This window comes from Nelumbo nucifera, chromosome 4, assembly GCF_055504915.1.
Source record: "Nelumbo nucifera cultivar China Antique chromosome 4, China Antique-T2T, whole genome shotgun sequence".
NCBI lineage: Eukaryota > Viridiplantae > Streptophyta > Magnoliopsida > Proteales > Nelumbonaceae > Nelumbo > Nelumbo nucifera.
Window position 1 is genome coordinate 90,722,135 of NC_142652.1, and position 27,518 is coordinate 90,749,652.

General features: G+C 37.4%; 1 protein-coding gene, 1 long non-coding RNA gene and 4 other non-coding genes across 9 annotated transcripts; 1 reads left to right on the forward strand and 5 right to left on the reverse strand.

Moving 5' to 3' along the window:
• The first annotated feature begins 333 nt into the window (after positions 1–333).
• LOC104611726 (cysteine synthase) lies at positions 334–6,266 on the forward strand. Of its 3 annotated transcripts, XR_016068733.1 has the most exons (12): positions 334–437; positions 1,388–1,441; positions 1,551–1,660; positions 1,830–1,887; positions 2,653–2,916; positions 3,004–3,141; positions 3,303–3,354; positions 3,677–3,756; positions 4,076–4,182; positions 4,595–4,654; positions 4,811–4,891; positions 5,983–6,266. XR_016068733.1 is itself a non-coding variant. In XM_010278926.3 (11 exons), the coding sequence occupies exons 2-11, from the start codon at positions 1,400–1,402 to the stop codon at positions 6,073–6,075; spliced, it is 978 nt and encodes a 325-aa protein (XP_010277228.1). In that variant the 5' UTR covers positions 335–437; positions 1,388–1,399; the 3' UTR covers positions 6,076–6,266. The 3 variants fall into 3 exon arrangements, 2 of the variants coding, with proteins under 2 accessions (XP_010277228.1, XP_010277235.1); XM_010278926.3 differs by lacking the exon at positions 4,076–4,182 and having other exon boundaries at positions 335–437; XM_010278933.3 differs by lacking the exons at positions 334–437; positions 4,076–4,182 and adding an exon at positions 829–934.
• Positions 6,267–6,480: 214 nt separating this feature from the next.
• On the reverse strand, positions 6,481–22,906 carry LOC104611723 (uncharacterized). 2 transcript variants are annotated; one of them, XR_737712.3, is made up of 6 exons: positions 22,455–22,905; positions 17,435–17,566; positions 16,257–16,933; positions 8,466–15,980; positions 7,287–8,336; positions 6,481–6,810 (listed from the first exon to the last, which is right to left on the reverse strand). It is a non-coding gene; the product is annotated as an uncharacterized LOC104611723 (long non-coding RNA). The 2 variants fall into 2 exon arrangements; XR_016068734.1 differs by having other exon boundaries at positions 7,287–15,980; positions 22,455–22,906.
• Positions 7,259–7,425, reverse strand: LOC148800834 (U1 spliceosomal RNA). Its single transcript, XR_016071371.1, has one exon. It is a non-coding gene; the product is annotated as a U1 spliceosomal RNA (small nuclear RNA).
• LOC148800835 (U2 spliceosomal RNA) lies at positions 7,712–7,907 on the reverse strand. Its single transcript, XR_016070989.1, has one exon. It is a non-coding gene; the product is annotated as a U2 spliceosomal RNA (small nuclear RNA).
• On the reverse strand, positions 21,564–21,724 carry LOC148800836 (U1 spliceosomal RNA). The gene has a single exon (XR_016074136.1). It is a non-coding gene; the product is annotated as a U1 spliceosomal RNA (small nuclear RNA).
• LOC148800837 (U2 spliceosomal RNA) lies at positions 22,513–22,708 on the reverse strand. The gene has a single exon (XR_016070993.1). It is a non-coding gene; the product is annotated as a U2 spliceosomal RNA (small nuclear RNA).
• Positions 22,907–27,518: the final 4,612 nt, after the last annotated feature.

Consider the following 27,518-nt stretch of genomic DNA (forward strand, 5'->3'; position numbering starts at 1 on the left):
TGTTAAATAAAACCAAAAACTAATAAAAAATTTTGAGATAGACCAAACCATAAATACAAATTTAGTCTTATACCTATCCCTTACACTCAATTTATACACATATAAAATATTAAATTTATTATTTTCAGTTCCACTTGAATTCCCAAAGGCAAATGACAAACTGGGTAATGTGAAGAGGAAATCTGATTTCACATTCTATATTTCTATGATGTTTGTTTTTGGGTCATAATGGATGTTGTTATGACGTACATAGCACGAACAAATAACAATGGAAGATACGCGCGTAGCCAAAAAAAGCACAGAACGAGCTAACATGCGCTGGGCTGTTACGGTTAGCTCGATTTGGTTGACCTACGTAGACATATTCCTATATAAAGCCGCCACAGTCCACAGACAGGCTTATAGACAGCCCATTATCCTGCGAGCTGAATGATAAGGTATCTATGGCTTCCCTTCTTTTTCCTCTTCTACCTCTCTTCCTTCCGGTCATCCTCGTTGATTCTTGAATTTCTCCTATCAAAGTCTTCTCTCGCCACTGGAATTCCGGTTTTCATGAAAATGGAGTTAAAATTAATAAACAAATGCGAGAACCAATCTCTTTTAGCCAGGTTTCTTTCTCGTTTTGTCGCGCGAGGAAAAAAATGGTTGCTAGAGAAACCGCGTAGGAATTTCCCCTCGAGTTGTTGATTTTTTGCGGTTAAAATACTACTGAATTTGATTTTCTTCTCGTCTTCTTCTGTGGATTCCGTCAATGGATTTGATGTGATTTTTTCTTTTACTTTTTTTTTTTTTGTTTGTGTGTTAGCTCCATTTCTAATATAAGCTGGCCATGGCGGACTCAAATGAAACAACTTCTCTGATTTCGAAGAGATTTTTTCCCCTCCATTTTAGTGACTCTTTAATCATTCCAAGGCCGTGGTTTGCAGAGATAGAGGTCCGATTTTTTAGTGTTGAAGCTCTAATTCTAGTTTGTTTTTAGTGTAGTTTTCCGTACTGCTTTCCTCGAAGAATCTGCGTCGTTTAAGAGTTTGCACGGTTCAGTGCTTTAGATTCTATTAGCTGTTACTCGTCAGTAGTTTTCTAGTGGATCAGTTCATGATTTTTGAAAAATAAAAGTAGCTTCCAGGCTTGGGAGGAGTAAGGCTTTGGCTTCTTGGATGTAATCTTATCATTTGAGTTCAAATTTTGTACTTTAGTTCTTGTTCGCAATCAGTCAGCTCTGGCATTTTGTTTGATATGCTGTTAATTTGTTAGGGACTAATATGGGAATTTATAATTCCATTTGATAGAAATAGATCAGGGACTTAGGGTTTTTATGAGTCTTCTCTCTCTCTCTCTCTCTCGTATTCTTTTCAGCTGATCCTTTCTGTACCTTGTGTACTTGCAGTGATCTGAAAAGATGGTGGAGGAAAAGTGTACAATCGCAAAAGATGTTACTGAAGTAAGTCACCTCCATAAGTGTTTTCTTATCTTTCTATTAACCATTTTATTGTGCCTTGATTTTGTAATATATTGCTTAAAGTTCTGATCTCATCGATATATTTTTACAGTTAATAGGTAAAACTCCGTTGGTATATCTCAACAACATTACCGATGGCTGTGTAGCCCGAATTGCTGCCAAGCTTGAGATGATGGAGCCCTGCTCCAGTGTTAAAGACAGGTATCGCTTAGGTTTATATGGAAAGTCTTGTTGTTAGAGTAAATATGTACTTCAGTAGTTTCAATTGCTTCACCAGCTTCATCATTCTTGAATAACTTTTATTGGCTCAGTAAAATGTTTACTCGGTCCAAAATATTGATCTCATCGGTTACGATGTTCCAACTTGCAGGATCGGGTATAGTATGATCACAGATGCAGAGGAGAAAGGCCTTATCAGACCGGGGGAGGTTAGTTGCTTCCTATTATGTGGATATGTTTGGAGGAGTACCATATCAATATTTAGGAACATTCTGTAACTATGGTTTCAAGTTTTCTCTTACATTTATGAAATTTATTTTATATGTTGTAGCTTTGCAACGGGTCATTATGGAGTAGGGATATATGACCTAACCTAAGGTGCAATGTATTTGTGTTGCCAAACCCACTTAGGTGGGAAGTAAATGACAATGATTACTGTAATTACCAACCCTTGACTAAGGACCATGCTGGTAAAGCTAGCAAACTGTGGCCAGCAAGCATTACTATTTCCCAAATATACAGTAATCAAAGCTTCTGAGATTGGTTGCATTTCTTCTTATTCCCATAAAAAGCTGTGGCAAGTTATGAATCACATAAACCTGCAGTTGATAGCTTCTACTAATAGAAATTGTTGTCTTTTATCTAAGGTAAAACATGCTGTCCAGTTTGTTGTGCCTAGGCTTCCCAAGTCTGGCTTAGATTTAATGTACTTCTCTATGATGTACTTTAGTTTAATATTCAAGACCAAGTTGGCATTGTTACTTGTTTTTGAATCAACTGGAATTTATAAAAGAAATTAATAGCATCACTTACCAATGCACAGAGGTTGCACATATAATCAAGATATGGCTGGGTTTCTCCAAATGTCCGTTCAAGTTTATATTATGCCACAGAAACTAGTAGGAGTTTATATGTATTGAAACTTGAAGATAAGAATTTTCCTCTGGCTTTGACTGTTTTTATGACGCCTGTAGACTGTGCTTATTGAGCCGACTAGTGGCAACACTGGTATTGGATTGGCCTTCATGGCAGCAGCTAAGGGTTACAAGCTTATCATCACCATGCCTGCTTCAATGAGTCTTGAAAGAAGGATCATTCTCCGAGCTTTTGGAGCTGAGGTGTTCCTCACAGATCCAGCTAAGGGCGTCAAAGGAGCTGTTCAGAAGGCTGAGGAGATATTAGCTAAGACACCAAATGCTTATATTCTTCAGCAGTTTGAAAATCCTGCCAACCCAAAGGTATTCAATGAATTCATATTATATACTGATATTTTGGATCAATTCAGATTTGAATGATTTAGTTACCATTTGATGTTATCCGTGTAGATTCATTACGAGACCACTGGACCTGAGATCTGGAAAGGTACAGCTGGGAAGGTTGATGCCTTTATTTCTGGGATAGGAACTGGAGGCACAATAACAGGTGCAGGGAAATTCCTCAAAGAGAAAAATCCTGATATTAAGGTTAGCTTGGTCCTTTACTCCTTCTATATGGACGGTGTCTTAGAGAATTTTTCAATTAGGATACTGCTGATAATAACTAAAAGGGTTGTTTATTTGTTTGATTTTCACCAAAAATATGTACTTATTCCTTGTTTGTTGGATTTGTTTCTGTTCCCTTTCAGCTGTATGGTGTAGAACCAGTTGAAAGTGCAGTTCTTTCTGGAGGAAAACCTGGTGAGTTTTCTAGTTGTTTTAGTCTTTATCATGTCAATTTTTGTTTTCTGTGGAAGTATTATCTTTTCAAGTTTGGTGGGGTTATGTTGTATTAAACTTGTAATACATTCTTGGAGCTCATAGATTCCTCTGTAATGTAATCCCTTCTTGATAAGTCTACCTATTTGTTTTGGCATCTGCCACTAGGTTATTGTGAATTATGCAATTTTCTCCATTGAAAGTTAAAATCTTGATTATATTTTTTTCTATATCTAGTCTTGTAAATAATATTTTAATATATTAATTGTTTCCATTTTTTATAAGTTTCTTTCAAATGTCTTAGGTCCACACAAGATACAAGGAATTGGTGCTGGTTTTATTCCTGCTGTTTTGGAGGTTGATCTTATTGATGAAGTTATTCAAGTAAGCCTCAATGACATTTGATTAGATGTTTTTTTTTTTCTTTCGACGGAACATGTGAGTAGATATTTTCTGAAAGCATCAGTGATTAAGCAAAGTTGTAAAAGGCACTCATAAAATTTAATAAATTGTCCACATAGTACGGTGTAAGTTGGTCCAGGTTAGGTCAGGTTGGGGTCAACCCGATAACTTTGGGCTGGGTTCTTCACCTCTTTTTTTCTGAAATGTTCTTAATTTCTTAGCTTTTAGACTTGAGATTAGTGGATTAAGGTTAACATACTAAAATTATTATATGTAAAAGGACAAAGTTCTGGTGCTTTAGGAGACTACATTTATGTCAAACGGGCAGATCGTGTATGAGGCTTCCACCAATGTCGGCTCTGGTGAGGAACAGATGTACACAGCCTTACCCCTGCAGGTGCACGGAAGGTGAACAGATGTACAAAGAGGCTTTAGGGGTACTAATTTATGTTACAGTATAATTCATGCACACAAAATAGATCCGTGAACCTATAGACTGCAGGTTGCAATGTTGACAAGGTTAAGTGCCCATCATACCCATGTCACAACTTGTAATTAGAATTCTTGCACACTATACTTTGATTGGAGTCCTTTGGCTGCAATATAGGCCCATGAACCTATAGACTACAGTATCTGTTATCCACTAGTTGCAGCTATAGTTTTGGCCTTTGCTCTTTGGAATTTTAAGGTTTGTCTACCAATCACTTCATTTCCATGTCCAACGTCTGTTGCATCAATTAGATGTCTAGTTGGGTCTTTAATTAGGTGCATATTACAGGCTCATTTGACTTTTTTTGATAGATTTTTGTGTAATTTCTAGATATCAAGTGATGAAGCTATTGAAACTGCAAAGCTTCTTGCACTGAAAGAAGGTTTATTGGTAAGTTCTCTACCCTTTGATGATAAAAGACCTTTATTTTTCTCTGTTCTCTGGACTAAGCAAATGAGATTTCGAAATTTATATTTGTATGTAGATTTCTCTGGTTCATGGATTTTTTTCCCTTTTTAGTTTGCTGATAAAGATCATTGATTACAGACTGGAATATCATCAGGTGCGGCAGCTGCTGCTGCACTTAAAATTGCAAAGAGGCCAGAGAATGCTGGCAAGCTCATCGTGGTAAGTTTGCTTAGAGATTAAAGTTTGTTTTGTAGTTAGCTGCAAAAACAAGATGTATAAGGTTTGCACTTTTCTGCAGCTGTTGGGATTCTATTAGACAACATTTTTGGAGTTGAAAGAACTCCATATCTCATATTATTAGAATCTTCATCATGTTGAATTTTTTGTCACAAAAGATCTGCCAAACAGGACTACTCGAGGCACTCTTGGGAGATCTTTCATGCCAAACTTTTACATGACCGGATGGTTGTTCCATTGTTATGTGTCAGTTTTTGAAACCCACAAACACATACAAGTTAGAGAAGAAAGAAAAAGAAAGGCAGAAGTGACAAGAATGAAGAGATCAAATTTTGTGATTAGAATAATCTGGCCATGTTAATTTAACAAGTTACAATGTCACTTGGAATGACACGATGTTTCAGATGTGGTGTCAGATGATTTGTAAAGCATACAAGAAAAAATATTTGTCTTAAGGGAAAATCTATGATGCAGAAAGGATATGATATGGAAAGAGTTTTGACCAATCAAAACCCCCACCCATGAATTTTGGTAAATAACACCTTATTTACCATATCATAGTTTGTGATGTCAGTTTATTGTTCGGTTGCTTTTCCGATATCATATCTTTTCCATATCATAGTCGAACCCTTGTCTTAATCTTATTTTGAAAGGTTAAGGTATGCAATGGGTCAAAAAGTGACATCACTGAAATAAAACTTTTGATTTGATCGGTTTCTCCCAACTGTCCAAGTATTTAGTATTCCTACTTGTCTAAATTTTAGACATTTCTCTTGAAGCTTATTAACTTTGTGAAGGAAAGAAGAACGTAAATCCATCAAGAAAATTTAAGTACTATTAATAAATCTCATGCATTTTCCCCAAGAAAATTAAAACCTCATTCACATATAGTAGATGGGAGGGAAATTTAGCTTGGTATACAAAATTCACCCCATACCTTACATTTCTACGGATTCTACATTCCTGTACTCTTTTAGTTTCATTTTGAAATTTAGATCATCAAACTGTTTCATTTCATTCTTGTTTCCTTCAACCTTATGTTGTCAGAAATGACTCGTTTTGCTGTTACGCAGGTGATTTTCCCCAGCTTTGGTGAGCGCTACCTGTCATCTGTACTGTTCGAATCCGTGAGAAAGGAGGCAGAAAGCATGGTTTTTGAGCCATAAGATGTCTGAACTTCAGGAATATTATCTTTTTTTCTCGGTTTCCTTCCTGTTCTTTGTGGCTCTTGCGTTATTTGTCCAAATAATTTGAAAGCTTTCTAATGTTGTACAACAGAAAGCAGTTTAGATGAACCTTGAATTGAAAGCAATATTTGATAGTTCAGAGAAAAGTTTGATCTATTAAAGTTTATAAAGGTTGCATGACTGCTGTGTATGCATGCATTTCGTGTTAAGGTTTGATACGTGAGGTCGCACTTGGATCCAGTGGGAGTGTATTCCGGTTCAACTCTTGATCTTTTGAAGTTAGAACCACTGATGAGTTAGATCTGGATGCCAGGTCCCATTTGAATTTGTGCTCAGCTGACTGATGGATTATTCAACTTGATCCAAACATGATCGGACCAGCAATCAACAAAAAGATGAGATTGTTATTTCTTATAAAAAAACGAACCACTCAAAACATCAAGGATGATACATAATCAATCCCCTTTTACAAAGAAATTCATGCAGAAATAAGGAAGGAGGGTGTTTGGGCAAAAGAAACAAAAGATCTTTTCCTTCTAGCTAGTTTAGCGATTACATGAGCTGGATTAACATATTTCCAGGAACATATATTAGTTTAATATCTACAAAATGATACAAAAGGTTTTTAGTATGATCTAGCAGAACTTGCTCGCTCCAGTCAACCAAAGATGAGAGTTGACTCAAGGATTACAACCGAAAACTTTTTCTACTGATCTACTTCAAGAAAAAAAATACTTAGTAAGAAAGAAAGGAAGTAGAAGAAAACAAATAGAGGAAAGAAAGATGCTTAAAAAGATGAACTACACGCATCAGAGGTTCAAACACAAGCCAAAACGAGAATAAGTTTATACCCTAAGATATTAGTCAGCAATTTGGCGCATGAATACATGTATATACTACTCTATTTTTATGCCAGGTATATTAATGTTTAAAACTCAATTTGGAATTAGGACCGCTTTGGCCACCGGTTTTTAGGTCAGCAGCTTGACCATCTGGTTTGGATGAATAAAATCAAAATGAAAATGATCAAAAATTTGATTAAGTCAATGGTTCGATTACCCAGATCAAAACAACAGGAAGAATCACAACGGGTAGAAGTCAGCACAATGGTTAAAGCTTGGCTAGAGATATACAGAATATAACCACAATAACAAGAAACTGAGACGAGTAAAAACTTGAAGTTACCGTACCCCCGCTAACACAAATCATGACGTACACTCTCACACTTTGGGGAGATGTTAGGCGGGCACCCCTCCTCAGTGCAATGGAGGTCGCCAACCTAGGCCACGGGCCTTCTTGATAACCCATCGACCCCGTCCAGGTAAGTATGGTCCACCCTCCCTCTTTCACTCAATTTATAATCCTCTATTTGCTTTGATTTTTCTTATTTAGGCGATGTGGGACTCCGTAGCCACTTCGAAGTAACAACTCCGTAGCCATCTTGTTGATTTTTCTTATTTATACTCCACACCACGGTTGATCTTCAATCAAAATTCCCCTTCCTCTGATATCTCAATTGAAAATAGAAAAACAAGAAATACTCTATTTCCTCTGGAAAGACCAAGAACAAAAAATAGAATAAAAGAAAGGAAAATAAATACTTAGGAATGAATTGGTGGGGTGCGCCAGTTCCGTGCAGTAGTGCAACGCATGGCAGACGCAAGAGGACCCCAGTAGCAAGCTACTGCGGTGGGTCTTCCCCCTAGAAAAATAAATTTAATATCATGTGGACCGATGGCCCACGTATCAGATATTAAACTGATAAGAACAGATACTACACTTGATCTTAGCCAAAAGGCCGAGAAAGGTATGAGTTCCTCAGTGTCTTCCATCTCCTTTTATAGTCCACGCTAACTCTTCTGTTCTTTTCAATAGCCGATGTGGGACTAAATTCGAGACAATATAACCAACAGAGTGCGAGTGCTACCTCACTCTTTCCTGTTGAAAAGCCTTCGCTTGAGCTTTCCAGAACCCAGAGGGTCTGTACTGTTCCGATTATTCACTATTTGGGTCGGTCACGGACTCACGGTCAGTTCAGCTTCCATGGTTATGCATGCTTAAAGCCTTAAACGCCCATGTTCTAACACGCAGTTTAGATCTTTTGCAAATGTTGCTCAAGCCTTAACCAAAGTGATCAAAATTCCACTGCAACTTAAGAAATGAAGTCCACTTAATTGGAAGTTCGAACGACCATTTTAATGGAATGAGAGATCCACAGAGTGGACCGTGCCTTTGTATTTCTGAAACAAATATCAAATCAGGAGGGGTCTGCATTAAACCAAGCCCGGTTTATATTGCCAATGGATCAATTGGCTTTGTCTCAAAAACTAATCCACATGACTGAGTTTCATATTAAAAGTCTGGCTCACCCTGATTTAAATTTAAAACTTTTCTCTGTTGATGATGAGCTCCAACCAAAGTTATTACCATAGACAAAGTTATCACAAGGAAGAGTAGTGGCGCTGACGCAATCAGGACTCAGGAGTATTAAATGTTAGTCTAAATGTGCAGTAATTTATTCTAGATACAGCTCATAAAATCATTCAAATAATCCAAAGTAAACTACTTTAAGCAGATGCAATTCTGTGGAAGAGAACCAAAAAAAAGTGTAAATAAACTATGAAGTCAGACTACTCAACATTAAAAGTTGATTGGAAACTTGTTTGGGGGATAAAAACAAAGGACAAGCTCCCTCCTGAACTAAAGAGGAGAAGATCTGTGTTTGAGGAAAAGCATCTGTTACAATTAAGTCGATCATCAGATGTACATACAGACAAATTACTGTGGAAGAGTTCAGAAAAAAGACTACTTACTGTGTCTAAACAGGATACAAATATTTCATAAACCAGTTACCATCTACTTCTGGATCAAATGAGAACTAGAACCTCATTTCGAAAACAAAAGTGCCTTTCAGGTTCCAAATCTTCATGTGGAAAGCATGGAACAATGGAGTGAAGACAAGAGACAAACTGCATTTCCTAAATGAAGCTGAAAAAATTTGCCCTTTGTGCAATATCAATAGAGAAACATGGCAACATATCTTTTTTTGCAATGCCATTATGCAAAAGCAATATGGCTAACATAACAGCCCAAATTGGAATTAACCCAGATGAACTTGAAAACATGCACTTAAGTCAGTTTGTCTCAAAATGGATAAAATCCGAGCTAGCAAACCAGCCTCCTGACATCAAACAAACTTATGTTGCAAAATTCTTCATATTATTTAGACTCATATGGGACATTTGTAATGCAAGAATCCATCAACAAAGTATGCTGGATCCCATACAACTGGTGGAGAAAGCGGCTTCTTTCCTGGGCTATACAGACTACCACAAACAAGAAGAAAAAAGAGTGACAAACACCCATCAGAGAATTCCTGAGAAATACATATACGCTGACGGTTCATTCAGTCTAATGACAGGACAAGTTGGAATAAGTTATGTCATTCTAACACAGGATCAATCTATTATACGTGCAGAAAGTCTGTAGAATCAGGGCTTCATCAACCACTCGTAATTTACAGCCTCAGAAAAGCTATATCACTGAAAATCAAGACAGTGACCCTTCTGTCTGACTCCCAAGGTATTGTGAACAGCATAAATGATGAGTAGGAAGGAGCTGGCTGGCAAATAGTACACCTTAAGGAAGAGATTTTGAGCTTACAAAGTGCTTTTAATTATATGTGTATAAAATATGTTAGCAGAACTTCCAATATAGCTGAACTGCTCATGAACTAGCCTATAATGCCTGTAAATATAATATAACTATCCAAAATGTGGAACTTGGCTCATCATCATCTATGAACCATTTATTGAATCAATGAAGCTTTGTTGTGTTTTTTAGAGAAAAAAAGGGGGGAGGGAGATTTTATGAGATTGCATAAATATGGCAACAACAATTAAAACAACTCAACAAGGCAAAAAAAAACTGAGTTGTTCAAGCTGTTTATGATATTCATTGGACTCATTTGGGACCAAAGTGAGAATTTTTTGTTACAACCCAATCAATTGTTGGAACAAGCAAGATTATATCAGTGGAAGAACATGTCTGACCAATCCACACAGGGTAGCTGTTTGGAAGTAAATTCTCAGCGAAGTGCACACACGCACACACACAGTTTTTGTAGATGGATGCTATGATCCTGACACTGGAAATGCAGCAATAGCAATTATAATTTTCGATGAACTCAGTAACATGGATCATACATGTATCAGAACATCAATGTAGGTCCTATGGAGCTAGAGAAGCAGAATGATGATCACTGATCATGGATTTACATGAAGCAGGGTTGAAGAATTTGAAGACTATTCTCATCTTTTCTTATGCACAGTGTTGTGGGTTTTGTAAAAAATCAAATTGGATCGAAGTCCGACTAATATTGGATGAGATCCGGACTTATTGACAGTAGGTAGGATTGTCAATGGTACCCAATCATTGGAGTCCGAGCTCAAAATCCGATACAAATAAACTGGAAATGGGTTAAAAAATGAATAATCTATAACTGAATTGGACCTGGATCCATCCCAATCTGATCCCATGAAGATCCAACTCTGACAGTTTTAATAAGTGTGTGAATATGTCTATATAGAAACAACATATCTTTATTAATAAGTTGGTTTAAATATCATATTTGTATTGAAAGTTCATAAGCTCAAATATCATGTAAGTTAATTTTGTTTATTTTTATTAATAAAATATAATATTTTGGTCTTTTTTGGTTTAAGTTACTTTTGATGTGCAGTGCTCGAATCTGATCCAAGTCCAATCAACAGTCTTTTAAAAAAAAAGAAAATTTTATTAATAATTAAAAGGAGGGAGGCAAGAGACTTTACCCTTGAAACAAAATTAGGAGCTAGAGCTCAATACAAAGGAGAGACTAAAAATAATAGAAACAAAAGTAATTTAAGAACAATGGGGGTGCTAACCTTTGTTTATTTTAAAAGATCTATGAACATTTCCTAACTAAGATGTTCCTTGGGTTTTCTTGGATTTAGAGTTCTTTTTCTTCTTGCTTTCCACTATCACCCAATCCTGATTTGAACCATTTGTCTCCTTGCAAGAGTGGCCATATGAACTGGGGTCATTACACCTACATTTTCTAGAACACCCTCAGCTCTGTAACAATGAGATCTACTATAAAGAAAGTGGACATTATTATGGATTTCAATCTCCCGATCGTCACGATCCCATTGATTAACCCTTGACCAAGGAAAATACGGCCTTTCATCATCACACCATTTGCTTGTGTTGTCTTCGTCATCTCTTGTGATTTCGTGATAGAAAGTGGTTGATTAACTTACCTTGTTTGGTTTTCTTGTTCCTTTTCTGTGTCCCTATTGGAATTTTGTCGAATACCTTTTGTACCAACCTCTGGTTCCATTTCACATTATATCAAGACTTGCATAGATGTACTCTTATTTTCACCATTATTCACCTTGTATAACAAGTCGATCCTTAGAGATATCGTCCAGGAATTTACCAGTAAATCTTGGCTCTCACTTTTCCATCAGAATTTGAATAACTAAATCTGGTAAAATAGTAGTAAGTTGATTGCATTGAACACCTCCATCTTTCACAACTTCAACTTCGTCTAGATCCAAATTGGTATTACTGGTAGGAACCACTGGGGCTATCCATCTGCAATGGAGTTAGATCTGTTTGGACTAGATGATGGGTGTGTTAAAAGATCTACTTAACTATTGATCGATTGATTTCCATCTTCTTTGGTTCAACAAACTTTTTAACTTTGGTGGTTAGAGTCATTTTCTCTCCCTTTAACATCTTTCCTTCCTTCTTGATCCTCTTACGGCATTCATCTTGATCATGGCCATGTATAGGTAAGTCGAACAGTCACAAGATCAACCATCAGAACTCTCACTGTGACCTAGGCTGTTAGGATTAAACTCTGAATTACTGATTAATTAGTATGGCAAACAAGAAAATAATTGAGAAATATGTGAATTATAAAACAAATAATAAGAGCAAAAGAAAGGTAAAGATGGCACCAGATTTATGTGGTTCGGTCAAAGAGACCTACATCCACAGGAGAGGAAAGAAAACTTGTTTATTCATATCCTTGATGAAAGTATTACAAACTGGCCACCTTACTAGTGCCGAAATGCCTTTAACAAAGCCTTGAAGCACTCCATAGCATAGATGACTGCTTTGATCTGGTGTGAAAAAAAAAATCCTTAATGGCAACAGTGAAGAAGAAAATTGATACCAAACATAGTAGGAAGTTCCCCTTCAGTTTTCTAATGCTTACTCTCCATCATCATTCTACTCCCTAGAAGCTCCCCTTTTATAGAAGAAAATAGGGAACATGGTCCCTAAATTTCTGGCGAAAAAATGGAGGGGCAGAATTAGAGGAGTCAAAATAAATGGAGCCGTTTTAGTAGAGTAATTGTGATTGTTGAGTCTCAGCAGTCATACCAAAAGACAACAGTTATTGTGACTGTTGAATTCCCTAGCCACACCAAACGTCAACAATCTCCACCTTGGCGAGAATTCAAACAACAAATCTCCCCCTCCAAATGCCCCAAAGGGCATCAAGCCTCAAATGAGACAAGACCCACCAAGTTGATGCAAGCATCGAACTTGGATGATGGTAATGGCTTAGTCAACATATCTATGGGATTCTCAACAGAAGCTATTTTGTTGACTAAAACACGACCATCCTCAACAATATCACGAACAAAGTGATAACGCGCATCAATGTGCTTGGTCCTCTCATGAAACATCTGGTCATGAGTCAGATGTATGGCACTCTGACTGTCACAATAGATCATTATAGCCTCCTGTCTACCTGTGAGTTCACCAACCAGATTTCGCAACCATAAAGCTTCCTTAGCTGCATCAGCCACCGCCATATACTCATCTTAAGTCGTAGACAAGGCAACAGTTGACTGAAGTGAAGCTTTCCAGCTAACCGAGGTACTACCCAAAGTGAAACAATAGCAAGTGAGAGATCTCCTTCGATCAAGATCTCCAACATAATCAGAATCACAATAACCGATAAGTTTCTCTGTGGATCTTCCAAACTCAAGGTAGAAATCAGATGTACCTCTCAAATACCTAAGTATCCACTTCACGGCTTCCCAATGAGCCTTCCCCGGACAGGACATATAACGGCTCACAACACTGACTGCCTAAGCAATATCTGGACGCGAACATACCATAGCATACATGATGCTACCAACAGCACTAGAGTAAGGCACATGAGCCATATAGACCTTCTCCTCATTAGACTTCAGTGACTGCTTCGCCGACAACTTGAAGTGAGTTGCTAGAGGAGTGGAGACAGGTTTGGCATCTGACGTGCCAAAACGATCAAGAACTTTCTCAATATAGTTATGCTAACTGAGAAACTATTTCCCGTTCTCACGATCACGAATAATCTCCATACCAAGAATTTTCTTCGTTGGACCCAGATTCTTCATCTCGAACTCACTGCTCAAGAGAAACTTCAACTTCACAATTTCAAACTTATTCTTAGAAACAATGAGCATGTCGTCAATATATAATAACAGATAAATGAAGGAATCATCAGAGAGTTTCTTGAAATAAACACAGCTGTCAAAAGCACTCCTGAAATAACCAATAGAAGTCATGAAAGCGTCAAAGCGTTTATACCACTGTCTTGGAGACTGCTTAAGGCCATACAGAGACTTCTTCAACAAGCAAACGTGGACTTCCTTCCCTTCCACAACAAAACCATCTGGCTGTTTTATATAAATGTTCTCTTTCAAGTCACCATGCAAAAATGCAGTTTTAACATCTAACTGCTCTAATTCCATGTCATGCATAGTTACCAAAGCAAGCAAGATACAAATAGAAGAATATTTAACAACAAGGGAGAAGACTTCGGTATACTCAATACCTGCAACTTGACTGAAACCCTGTGCCACTAACCTTGCTTTGTATCGAGCATTCTCAACACTAGGAATACCCTTCTTAGTCTTGTAGACTCACTTGCACCCAACAATTTTCTTCTTTGGTGGTGGCGATACAAGCTCCCATGTGCCATTCTTTTCGAGAGATGCAATCTCCTCTTCCATGGCAACTAACCACTTACCACTGTCTGCACTGCATATGGCTTCATCGTAAGTGGTTGGATCGATAATGTCATCTACCTCACAAGCAACGATCAATGCATAAGACACACAATCATCAAATCTCCTTGGTGGTCTTATCTATCGCCTCGGTCTATCTTTAGCAATAGTGTGCGACTCCTGACTGGGCTGAACATCATCCGATGTGACCGGCTCATTTGAAATAGACTGAGAATGTTGTGAAGATGGACTGGGCTCCACCTCCACCTACATCTGGGCATCCTGTGATGTACCCGAATCACCAGCAACATAATCCTCCTTCCTTGGAGATAACATGTGTGATTCATCAAATATAACATCACGACTAATAATAATTTTCCTGCATGAAGGGCAATACAACTTGTAACCCTTTACACTGGAGCCATAGCCCACAAAGATACATTTCTTGGCTCTAGGTTCTAACTTTCCATCGTTAACATGAGCATACGCAGGACAACCAAAAACTCTCAAAGATGAATAGTCAGCAGGAGTACCTGACCAAATCTCAAATGGAGTCTTAGCCTCGAGAGCTGAATGCGGAGATCAGTTCACCAAATAGGCTGCCATGGAAACTGCCTCGGCCCAAAAAGACTTATCCAAACTTGCATTGGACAACATGCAATGAGCCTTCTCCAAGAGTGTGTGGTTCATCCGCTCTGCCACACCGTTCTGTTGAGGTCGACCGACACATGTGCGGTGTCTAACGATACATTCCTTCAAACAATAATTTGTAAAGTCAGACTCACAAAACTCGAGTCCATTATCAGTCCTCAACCTTTTAATTTGCCTTCCTGTTTGTTTCTCGATCATAGTTTTCCACTACAAAAAGACTCCAAACACATTATTTTTATTTTTGAGAAAATACACCCATACCTTTCTGGAGAAATCATCGATGAATGTCAGAAGATAATTTCTTCCACCCTTCGAAGAAACACGAGAAGGGCCCCATAAATCTGAACGGATGTAATCAAGTGTACCTTTGTTCTTGTGTACCCCTTTGGAAAAGCTAACATTTTTGTGTTTACCAAACACACAATGTTCACAGGATTCAAGAATACCTATGATATGCCCACAAAGTAAGCCTTGCTTGCTCAAAAAAGTCATTCCTTTCTCGCTCATATGTCTGAGCCTCATATGCCACATCTTTGTAAGATCTTCCTCAAACATGGATGACGAGACCAAAGTAGAGGATTCTATCATAGTACTTCCCTGCAATACATATAATCTACCAACCTTGTTAGTTTTCATAACTACCAAAGCACCTTTGGTTACCTTAAGAACTCCACCTTCAGCTGAATATCTGCAACCCCTGGAGTCGAGTGTACCCAAAGAAATCAGGTTCTTCTTCAGATCAGGAACATGATGGACTTCATTTAATGTCCTCACAATACCATCATGCATACGCACCCGAACGGTCCATTTACCGACAACCTTGCAAGTTGCGTTGTTGCCCATCAAAACAACTCCACTATCAAAATTCTCATATGTGAAGAATGCACTTTTGTCGGGACACATGTGGTAAGAACATCCTGAGTCCATAATCCATTCTGAACCCTTCCTTGCAACTGCATCTGCTATTAGCAAAAGATCATTCTCTGACTCATCCGCCGCAACACTTGCTTCAGCTTGAGGATCTTTCTTTGTGTCACCACTTGCCTGATGTTTCTGCTTATTTTGCAACTTGAAACATTCAGCCTTAACATGACCTTTCTTTTTGCAGTAGTTGCAAGTCAAATTACGATGCTTTGACTTATACCGACCCTTGACTTACTGCTGCCACTTCATTCAGATGGCCTGCCACGAACAATGAGACCCTCAGATGTGGAGTTACTTGGGTTATTGGTCAGTTGATTATCAATCAGTTCACATTGTAATAATGCATTATTTACATCTTCAACTGTAATCTTCTCACGCCCATACAATAAGGTCTCTCTAAAATGCTTATATGATGCGGGTAAAAAGAACATAAAAGAGTGATAGCCAGATCTTCATCACCAATCACAACATCAATATTTTGTAAATCCATGACAATCGAGAAAAACTCTTCAAGGTGGGTTTTAATCGAGTTACCTTCCCGAAAACGAAGGTCTTTAAGTCTGCTTTCCAACAGAAGCCGATTGGTCACACTCTTTGTCATATAGAGTGACTCCAACTTGAGCCACAATTATGCTATAGAGGTTTCTTTAGCAACTTCACGAAGAACCTCATTCAATAAGCATAAATGAATAGCCGACATGGCTTTCATATCAATCTCCTCCCACTTTTCATCGGACATGGATTCAGGCTTATTCTTTTATCCCACCAAGGCCTTCTCCAAGCCGTTCAGAATCAGAATTGCTCTCATCTTGAGCTTCCATAGACCAAAATTCACAGATCGATCAAATTTCTCAATGTCAAACTTCATTGATGCCATTAGTAACAAAATTAATCGGTAAATAATCCCAAAAACAATACTCTGATACCAATTTGTTAGGATTAAACTCTGAATTACCGATTAATTAGTATGGCAAACAAGAAAATAATTGAGAAATATGTGAATTATAAAGCAAATAATAAGAGCAAAAGAAAGGTAAAGATGGCACCAGATTGACGTGGTTCGGTCAAAGAGATCTACATCCACGGGAGAGGAAAGAAAACTTGTTTATTCATATCCTTGATGAGAGTATTACAAACTGGCCACCTTACTAGTGCTAAAATGCCTTTAACAAAGCCTTGAAGCACTCCATAGCATAGATAACTGCTTTGATCTGGTGCGAAAAAAAAAAAAAAAATCCTTAATGACAGCGGTGGAGAAGAAAACCGATACCAAACATAGTAGAAAGCTCCCCTTCAGCTTTCTAATGCTTACTCTCCATCATCATCCTACTCCCTAGAAACTCCCCTTTTATAGAAGAAAATAGGGAACATGGTCCCTAAATTTCTGGCGAAAAAATGGAGGGACAGAATTAGAGGAGACGAAATAAATGGAACAGTTTTAGTGGAGTAATTGTGACTGCTGAGTCTCAGCAGTCATACCAAAAGACAACCGCTATTGTGACTGTTGAATTCCCTAGCCACACCAAACGTCAACATAGGCAATGGAACGAATTAACCGATCATTATAGAGATTAACCAGAAATTATGGGAAATGGATCCAAATGGGAACTACATAAGGTTCCAAAACCAACTTCAAGCATGCTATCCATCAAAGAAAACAAAAAAAAAAAAAAAAAAGAAAAAGAAATGCAACCAAACCCATAGAAACTCACCTTCATCTTGAAACCAAAATAGCACATGCTTCAAATCAAGAGATGTAACAATTATTGCAGCTTTGAGAGCAAACGCCCCTACAAGAAATTCCTTGATGTCCACCATAGATGGATGACCATACACACATTTTCCTACGAGGGAAAATCACAAAGGAGTTAAAGATTTTTCCATCTCTTTCCTCATCTGAAAATAAAATTGCAACCTCCCTTAATGAGTGGGAGTATCCATGCATGCTGTGTCTAAACATACATCTTTCTCTAACTAACGATTTTTATATATTTTTCTTTTATTCCTTTTTCTAAATTAAAAAGCCTTGTGCCAAGCATACGGGTCCAACTACACGAATTCTGTTTTACCATTCTGTTCTGTTTAATGTCATATCCATCATTAAATTATGGTCATTTAAATTATCTGTTAATTATTACTTCTACACAGGTTCTTTAAGATCAACGAGTCTCTTATTTGCTCCGTAGAAGACTCATGGGGAGTAAGTTTTTGAGTTGAGTAGACATCTCATGAATGGGGAGTCATCTCAAAGGTCTTGGAGTTGACTCACTATATGAGGATTGTCCTCTTATTTGAATTTAAAATGGGATGACAAGGGGTTGACCACAACTTGGTATGAGATGAGTGGAACTCTGTTTTTTATCCGTTAGAACACATTAATGTTCTGAGTTCAAATAGTAAAAAGACCATTCTTCTTTTTAAACTCCAGCAAGAAAATCAAAATTAATAATGAAAATTTTCAAAATTCAAAATTATATATAAAAGACGGTTCAAAGAAAGGGGGAGAGAAAATTGATACATTAGTTTATGAGCTTGAGCCCTAGAATTGATATCTTTAGAAGTTCGATTTATGCCTTGAGGAAGGTAGTGTCATCAAGTTGGTATAATGCACACTATAATTTTTATATCTGATCCTAGAGGGGTCGAAGGTTTATCATATGTGATTTGTAATTACAAAGTGTTCGGATGCAATCAGCTCCTACGAAATTTAGTCCAGTGAATGGTCTAGTTAGTGCTGGAGAAGTCCAATCACGTAGATGGTCTGATCAACACTGAAGAAGTCTGATCCTATGGATGGTGTAACCAACATAAGAGAACACTGGTTATTCTATTATTCAATGAATAACAGAGTGAACATTCTATGGTGCATATCACACCGTATTGGCCAATAAGGACTGATATGCACCGATATGGAGAAATATATTGCAGCCCACTGCAGAATTTTGAAATTACAGACCCCCATAGTCTACTAGTAGCCCCCTCCCACCCCAATAAAACGCATCCTGCCCATGAATTTGGCATCAATTTACGGTTAAGGTTCATCCCACCTGTACGGTGGGGCTAAGAATTCTGAGATGGGTTGAACAGTCATTCTCCCATTAAAATATGCAATTGACAGTCTAACACAATTCAAACCCAGGTCTTAACCCACTTAGCGCTTGACATTTCAAGCCAATGGACCAGCTTTTAATTTGTAATGATAAATGAAATAAAATAAACTTTATTAACTTTTTATTGTAAATATGCAATCTAAAGAAATATCATATGTTTATGCACAAAAGTTTCAAATTAAAATTAAAGCGAATAGTATTAAAAATTAGTATTTTATAAATGTTAATGAAATAAAAAATCTATGAAAATATTAATAATAGAATATGATGATGCGCATTTCGGCAGCTCTCGGCTAGTAGGTGACTCGGATGCCTGGCTGAATAATCCCTAACTGGAATGTGGCATGGATGCCTAGCTGAACTGTTCCTACCTAGAATGTGGCTTGGACACCTGACGAGCTGGAGAGGTGGCTTTGATGTCTAGCTGGAGAGGTGGCTCTGATGCCTAGATGAATGGTGACGAGGTGGCTTTGATGCCTAGCTCAATGGTGATGAGGTGGAGAGGTGGCTCTGATGTCTAGCTGAGTGGTGACAAGCTGGAGAGGTGGCTCTGATGCAACCTACAAGGAACAGTGTCAGAGTGCCTGGGTTGCTTTACCTGGGGTGGGCACTCCGATTCTTAAGTTAGCGAATCGGAGATTTTAAGATAGCTAAATGTGAGAGAGCAGTGAGAACTAAAAATTGTGCATCACCCCCTGGAGTTGGAGGTAAGGCCTTTTATATAGGCATTGTTTGGCGTGAGCATCATGCAACACGTCCAGGATCTCCGGGAAGACGTGTCTAATTGCTCTAAAGTCCTCGGAGGTAGTCGTGCATGTAAGCCAATCTTTGCACCTTTCTCAGTTTCTCCCAAAACATTCTGTGTGAGAATTGACTTCCGAGAGACCTGGGAGTGATGGGATGCATGCAGAAATCGACAGCGAGCACGTCTCGTATGTCGCCACCTACCTCAGTCAAGTCGGCAAACCCTCAAGGGAGGTCGCTCCCCACGTCGAGGTCACTTCAACCGATACTAACGAGGTACAACAGGTCGGTCCTGGACGAGGTGCTGCTAGCCGCCCTGAGTCGTGGACAAGGTCACTGGCTAGGTTTCTACCAAGTCGGCAGTGGAGGCAGGTCATCAGGTTGACAGTAGGGGTAGGTCGCCAGGTCGGCGCTAGAGGCAGGTCGCCAGGTCGGCACCAGAGGCAAGTCGCCAGGTCGGCGCTAGAGGCAGGTCGCCAGGTCGGCACCAGAGGCAAGTCGCCAAGTCGGCGCTAGAGGCAGGTTGCCAGGTTGGCACCAGAGGCAAGTCGCCAAGTCGGCGCCAGAGGCAGGTCGCCAGGTCGGCGACAATGCTAGGTCGCTAGCTGTGACTCCATCATTTTGGCTAAGGCAAGTTGTCACCTAGGTGGTTTTGAGTGTCACCTATTTGTTCTGAGATGTCATGTGTCATGATGTTAGTGGAGGGCCAAATGTACCCTCATCAGAATAGTTATTCTAGTGCTTAAAATTCATAAATTTGTACAAGATATGTATCTTAAAATTTTAATATATTTTTATAAATTATTAATGGATGTTTCGGTTTACACTAGATAACATTTATATCAAAAATTATTCATGGATATTTCAATTTACACTAGATATATTTTCATAAATTTGCAAATAATATTAAATTGAATTCATCAAATACACTAATTTACATTTATATCAAAAATGATTTCTTATTTCAGAAAATTTATAGAAATAAAAATGTTAATAATTGAATAATTATTTTAGTAATTAAAAATTATGAATTTGCATATGATAATTATCTTAAAAAGTTTAATATATAGAATATAGATTTGAAATATTTTAAGTTAAGTTATATATTTTATAAATTATCAATTGATAATTTAATTTACACTTCATAATAATGTATTATTTACAAAAATAAATATATTATTTATCAAACATTTAAAAAATTAATATTTAGTTGAATTTTGTTAATGTCAAAAAGTTAAAATAGCAAAACAGAAAATAATTGATATAATAATTACATAAAATTCACCCCGACTATGGCTACGTGGGGTGGAGGGCAGATCAAATTTTCATCTCTATTTGTGAACAAAGGAAAAGGAAGAAAACTTGTATCAAAGATGTTTTGAAAATTTAGAGAATAATGAATGGTAAAATAGACATCTCAATCTTTCCTTCCATGGTAAAATAGTCTACAAAAATAATCAATTTTGCAAAACTCAAAGTAGTTTAAGTATTTTATCCTCAAGTTTATAAAGGTTGAATGACTATTGTATTGCTGCATTTTGTGCTTAAACATGTTGAAGAAAACTGCTTAAAAAGATGAACCACGTTCCTGAAAATTGGATACAATTATGTTTTTAACCTATTATTCTGATCCCTATGAATTGAAATTGTATCTCTTTTTTCCCATTTTTTAAAATTCATAATAATTGAAACTAAAAAGTAGAAAACACAAAACAAGAGCACAACATATATAAGGTACCATACCATAAAATTTTTTTAAGTGATGGACATTGGATTTTTTTGTCACACAAAGTTGCCAAATAAAGAAAAAATCTAGTACGTAAAAACCATAAAAATTGATAAAACTTTGGGGCTCAACCTAATTTTTCTATCAAAAGAGGGCTAAACCCAACAAAATGTAGGCCCATTAGCCCAACCCAAACACAAAATGAAGGCTCATATAAACCGAACCAGGAGTAATTGATAAAGTTTTAAACCAAGGAATTGGGTGGGGGCCGCGCGAACGCGTACCCCCTCTACCACAAATTATGACGTACACTCTCCCACTTGGGGAGATGTTAGGCGGACACCCCTCCGTAGTGCAATGGAGGTCATCAACCTAGGCCATGGGCCTTCTTGGTCACCCATTAACCCCGTCCAGGTAAGTATGTTTGGTTAAACATCTTTCACTCTATTTATAGCTCTTTCCTTCCTCTGCTATTGTCTTCTTTGGTCAATGTGGGACAATGTTCCAACTCAGAGTCTACATTGTTTGCAGTGTTCAGTGTTCACACGCAACATGTAAAAGGTCGTTTTGCAGTCCACAGATGCCGAAGTTCAGATGGAGCCTCTCAGGCTCTCAGGTGGTTATTTAATCCATTGTGTCATGTTTTTTACCATAAATCCAAAGATAAATTTATAGATTAAAAGAACAACCATACAAAGAGTTTAACACAGAGAAAAGATGACAGGAAAACCATCCTCTCCCGACCTCAGAACAAACTTGAATCACAGTGAAGTGAGCAATACTATTACGGGCCTATTTGGTTTGTGGGAATAGGAGTTTCGGAATGGCCCATTTTATTTCAAATGTTTGGCTGGGTGGAAATGGAATTCTAATTCTCATTCCCCTCCCCCTCCTGGGATGAAATCTCATTCCAGTTTATTCCAATTTTCATTTGAATTCCTGTCCCTTCATTTCTGCGGCGAAGTTCTGTTAGAGATTTTCATCCGGTTATTTAATTCCTTGTTCTGAGCTTGTTCAAGGGGGTGAAACACCGTTCCCCAACCTCAGAACAAGCTCGAGTTTGAAAGAAAGTGAGACTCGGACCATACCTGATGAATTGGAGGGGCACAACACAAAAATATAGACAGACTGTAAAGATAAACGGTACCATACCTGAAGTTCCTAAATCCCAACCCCTCTTAGGACCGTGAAAGATTTAAACAATGAATTGGTGGGGTGCGCCAGGCCTGTGCAGCAGTGCAACGCATGGGCGACGCGCGAGAACCCCAGTAGCAAGCTACCGTAGTGGGCCTTCCCCCTAGAAAAATAAATTTAATATCATGTGGACCGATGGCCCACGTATCAGATATTAAACTGATAAGAACAGATACTACACTTGATCTTAGCCAAAAGGCCGAGAAAGGTATGAATCTTTTAGGGTCTTCCATCACTTTTTATAGTCCACGCTAACTCTTCTGTTCTTCTCAACAGCCGATGTGGGATTAAAGTCCTCCTTTCCTTCCCTGGCATTCATTGGTTCAAGATCACGCTGGTGTAGTCATCTATGAATCAACCGCCCAGCGCCCAGCGGTCGTTTGGTCCAACACCCACCACTCTCTTGCCTGTTCAAAAAGCCTTCGCCTGAGCTTTTTAAGGGTCCGTCCCGAGTATGCTTCAAGAATTATCTGAGTGTGTTCATCAAAGAATTATCTGGGTTGGCCAGTTCAGCTTCCGTGGTTATGCTTAAATAGCCGTGTTCATATCATGGTTTTCCAACAGTTGGACCGTTCAGCCCAGAATAATTCAGGCACCAGGCAACCGGTTCTATTTTCACCCTTGAGTCACTTTTTTACCAAAAAAATCGTTGATTTGGTCAATAATCCATTGATTCGGGTGCTCGAATGTCAATTCGTTTGATCCAAATAATAATTTTTCCCATTTTTTGTTTTAGTTAATTTTTTTATTTTTAAATTGCAATATACCATCTATTCGGACCAGATTATCAAATCACTAACCTAGAAACTGGGGGCCAAAATGATTTTGATTTCGCATTGGTTTTTAAAACATTGGTTCATATTTGCGCTCTACATCTTTTGGATATTTTGCTCAAAGATGAACATGGTAATCAAAATTCAACAACAAACTTTTAACTCCATTGAATTTGCGAAGCTTTTGACTTCTGCATTTGATATTCCTTATTTTAAGGACTTATCTGCCGTTAAAAATTCAGTATTCATGGGGGCATTTAAACTGCAAAAAGGATATAAGTCCTTAAAATGAAGAATGTCAAATGCAGCCTAAGAAGCTTTTTCTTTGGAACCACCAATTTACTAAACACCTTCATGGAATTGGAATGGGAGATCCACAGAGTGGACTATCATATGTATTTCAAAGTTCAAACAATTTATTAAACTAGGAATGACCCCCATACTAAGTACAAGACCATTAATCTGAATTATTTTAATTTTTTAAATTATTTATATTAGACTTTTAGGTTAAGCTTTTTATTTGATTTAAGAGACCATGTTTTATCTAGAGAATAGCCCCATATTAAGGGGAAACTATAATATCATTTAATTTGAAATTTACCATTTAACTAATTTTAGAAAAATTAACATGGGTCTTACGGCCTTTGTAATTAGCAATCTATTTTGACCTACTTTGTTTGGAAATCACTATTAATTTATGTTGTTTTTACTATGATTTAAGAGATTAAATGAGGTCTTATTTGTAAGAAATAGCCCATTTTAATAGGTATTCACTATTTATTTGATCATTTTATTTTTAAAAGCTAAAATAGGTTACACTCCCCAAAAAAAGTTAAATCTAGTTTGCAACTAATAAACTATTTCATCTAAAAGAATGAAACTACCATCTGTATAAATTGTTTAGTCATTTTTATCAATTTTATTTATTTTTATTTTCATCCATTTAATATTTTGAATATTTTTAAGTTAAATTATTTGTTTAATCGTTACTTTTGAAATGGTTGCATTTGAATAAAATTCAATTACTACCATAATATTTGAAGTGGCCACTTTTTAGGGATTATGATATTACCTATGTGAATTTTAAAAGAGTGGAGTTATTACTTTTTTGTGAGTGAATAGATTTTTTTTAAGAGTTAGAGTTTAACCTTGGTCGGGTCGGGTCGGGTCGGGTCGGGTTGAGGGTCAGTCCAATTCTAACCCTAAGATGCAAACTTTAGGGTTTGTCTGATTCAAAACCAAGGTCAAGCCTGAATTTACCAATTTGAGCTTAACCCAACAAGTTGGGCTTGAGTAGTAGGTTGATTGAGTTTGAAAGGCTTCATGAACATTTTTTTTTTTGTATACTCATATTTTATTGGGCTTTAGAGCCCAACTTAGAAGTACAATGGTATGTATAAATTTCAATTACAATTGTATGTATACATATGTTTTATACATACATACATATTTATATGTATTTGGTTACCATCTCAGGTGGCTCAGGATTCAACTTAAGCCTAACCCAAGTTTTAGATCAGGCCCTTTTTTTTTATTTAGGCCTAATACAAAGCCTGGAAAATCAGATCCGACCCATAAAAAACTTGGACTGGGTTAGGTTGGGCCAGTCCAAGTTTCAGCTCTAGTACTTTTGCACCCCCAGTAGGATTGATCGTTTCTGCCCGGGTCCATATAACCTAGCCCGGCCCCACCCATGAGACCATGATGATCCCTAACCCCAACATACAGACATATATCTAGCTAGCAATTTTTAGCTGCATACATAAATTAGGTGGAACGCCAATGCTCGTGTGGAACCATATTCGTTTGGGATAGCAGTGTCCCTTAATGTTGTGACATTCTTCATTGGTGGTCCAAAATAAGGCCGTCAACAGGTTGGACCTGGTCGAATTAGAGTGGATTCAGGTTCAACATGATTTATTCAACAGCTTCCAAATTCAATATTGTCCAATCTAATAATGGTATAGCCAAATCAAATTATGAGTTCAAAAGTCGAATCAAATCTTTCAAATCCTGGAGTTCAGTTTCATTCGGATAAAGATAAAAGAAAGCAGCAAAACATTGATACTACATGCTTAAATAATACCAGCCATGTTTACTTGATTTCAAAGATAAAAAAGAAGAAGAAGAAGAAAATTAGAAAAATAAAAGGAAACCATCATCTTACAAGTTTTGTGATGGTGTATACATAAGATTTTTTTTTTCATTAATAAAATATAATATTTTGGCCTTTTTTATCTAAATTATTGATTCTCCCACCTCACAAATTTGTTACTGTGATGTGTTATAGGTGGAGATTTTATAACATAAAATGAAAAAAAAAAAAACAAATAAGAATTTGTGAGGTAGGGCATACCGTAATTTTCACAATTATTTATTAAGAATGGGCAATGCTTGAATCTGTTCCAAGTCCATCAACAGTCAGTCCAAATAATAAAATTTGACTGATCCAATCTGAACCGAACCCTTTGAGCGCAACCCAATTCACCCGCAACTTTTGGATGAACTGGGCTTAGATTTTGAGTTTAGAAGGTAAAGACTTGGGTGAGATGTGTTTAGACGCAGGATGGGTTTGAAAGGCTCAAGGGATATGAGCCCAAGTCAACTTGAGCCTAGCAAACCGAGTTCAAATTAGCCCCCCACAAGATTGTCTCTCACAACGTCCCACAGCACATTCCTGCCGTGTATATTAGAAACATTTACTGATGATGACATCATTATTTCTGGCATTATCATCTAGAGATGTTTCCAATACAGGACGGGGATATGCTGTGGAAAATTGTGGGGGGCAATCTTGTGGGGGCTGATTTGATCTCTACCAAACCTACCATATGTCTACTCCATATATACCATGTACACAAGTGGAGAGATACATGCACAATATGGTATTTATTGTGGATAGAAAACATTGGAAGGCCACTTCACAATTTTTTTACATGCTATTATACATAGATGGAAGATATTCTTACACTAAATTAAGTATATCTACAATATGGACATGATTAAGGCTGCATTTGGCATTACTTATTTTAATGACTTATCTCCTTTTTACAATTAAAATATTCATATAAATACTCAGTTTTTAATTACAAAAAAGAGACAAATCCTTAAAATAAGGAATGCCAAATACAGCCTAAGCCAGACTATACGCACTTAAAATAAAGAAAATAAGTCAGACTATACTGATGCATAAAATGAGAAACATGTATAAACACACATATTTCATCTTTTACCATTCTGTTCAGTTTAGTGTCTTATCCATTAAATTATGGACACTTATCTTTTTTCTGATCTGCCTTGTCTCTTCTAGGAACACAGATTCTGTCCTCACAAAATCCATCCTTTTAAGTCTTTGCAGTCATGCATTGAAAATATTTTCATATTTGTATGATTTTATTCATCTAGTGATGTTCTTCTCAATGTATGGCTATAAAGGTTGTGAGGACGATGTGGGCTCAGATTTTGTGAGAATAAAATCCAAATTCCTCTTCTAGCCCTTTAACTTTTAATGTATCACCCTTTTTATTTACCTAAGTGCTATAAATGGTCTTCTATGCTAAATGAGAATATAAAGAAATCATCATCGTCTAAACCTTGTTTACTATAGGGTTGGCGACGTGAATCCTATTTCAATATTCCCTTCTGTTCGGTGCCATATCCATCAACTACCATCGTTGAGTTATGAGCACCAGAATCATTTCTTTTTGCTTCCATCCAAGTCCTTTTGACTCTGCCCCTAATTCTTCTAACTCTTCATCTTGTAATAGATCAAATTAAATTAGAAAATTAAAAATGTAAAAAAAAAAGAAGATTCAAACTCAAACCCATCAACCCACATTGGCCCAACCAAGCCCACCAAAGCCTTAAATCAGCTTGGTTGGTAAACTCTCAGTCTTCGTCCTTAACTAGGGCAAGCTTGAGCACAAGGACCAGGTCCTAGGGTTGGGCCTAAATTATCCTTAAACCTGATGAAGAGACCCCACCCAAGTTGCACCCCTAGCTGCATTTGCCAAGAAATACAAACAAGACTTCATACTTATCATCCCATTTTTCCCTTTCATTTTCTTACTTCCTAAAACTCTTATAAGTCTTATTTCCTATCACTTTTAGTTCATAGAAATAACCTTGCAATCATTGCAACCTATTGTATCTATTCAAAGCTTCTAACATGATTTATAGCCGCACATCTCAAACGTGATTATCGTCTCAGAAGAAAACTAAGGTGGATACCAGACTCATAGATATTATC

Excerpts from the sequence above, each read along its gene's own strand:
- LOC104611726 (XM_010278926.3), top strand. The coding sequence starts at position 1,400 with ATGGTGGAGGAAAAGTGTACAATCGCAAAAGATGTTACTGAA. Across the intron at positions 1,442-1,550 it reads TCGCAAAAGATGTTACTGAA|TTAATAGGTAAAACTCCGTT; the intron begins GTAAGTCACCTC and ends ATATTTTTACAG. Across the intron at positions 3,142-3,302 it reads AGAAAAATCCTGATATTAAG|CTGTATGGTGTAGAACCAGT; the intron begins GTTAGCTTGGTC and ends GTTCCCTTTCAG.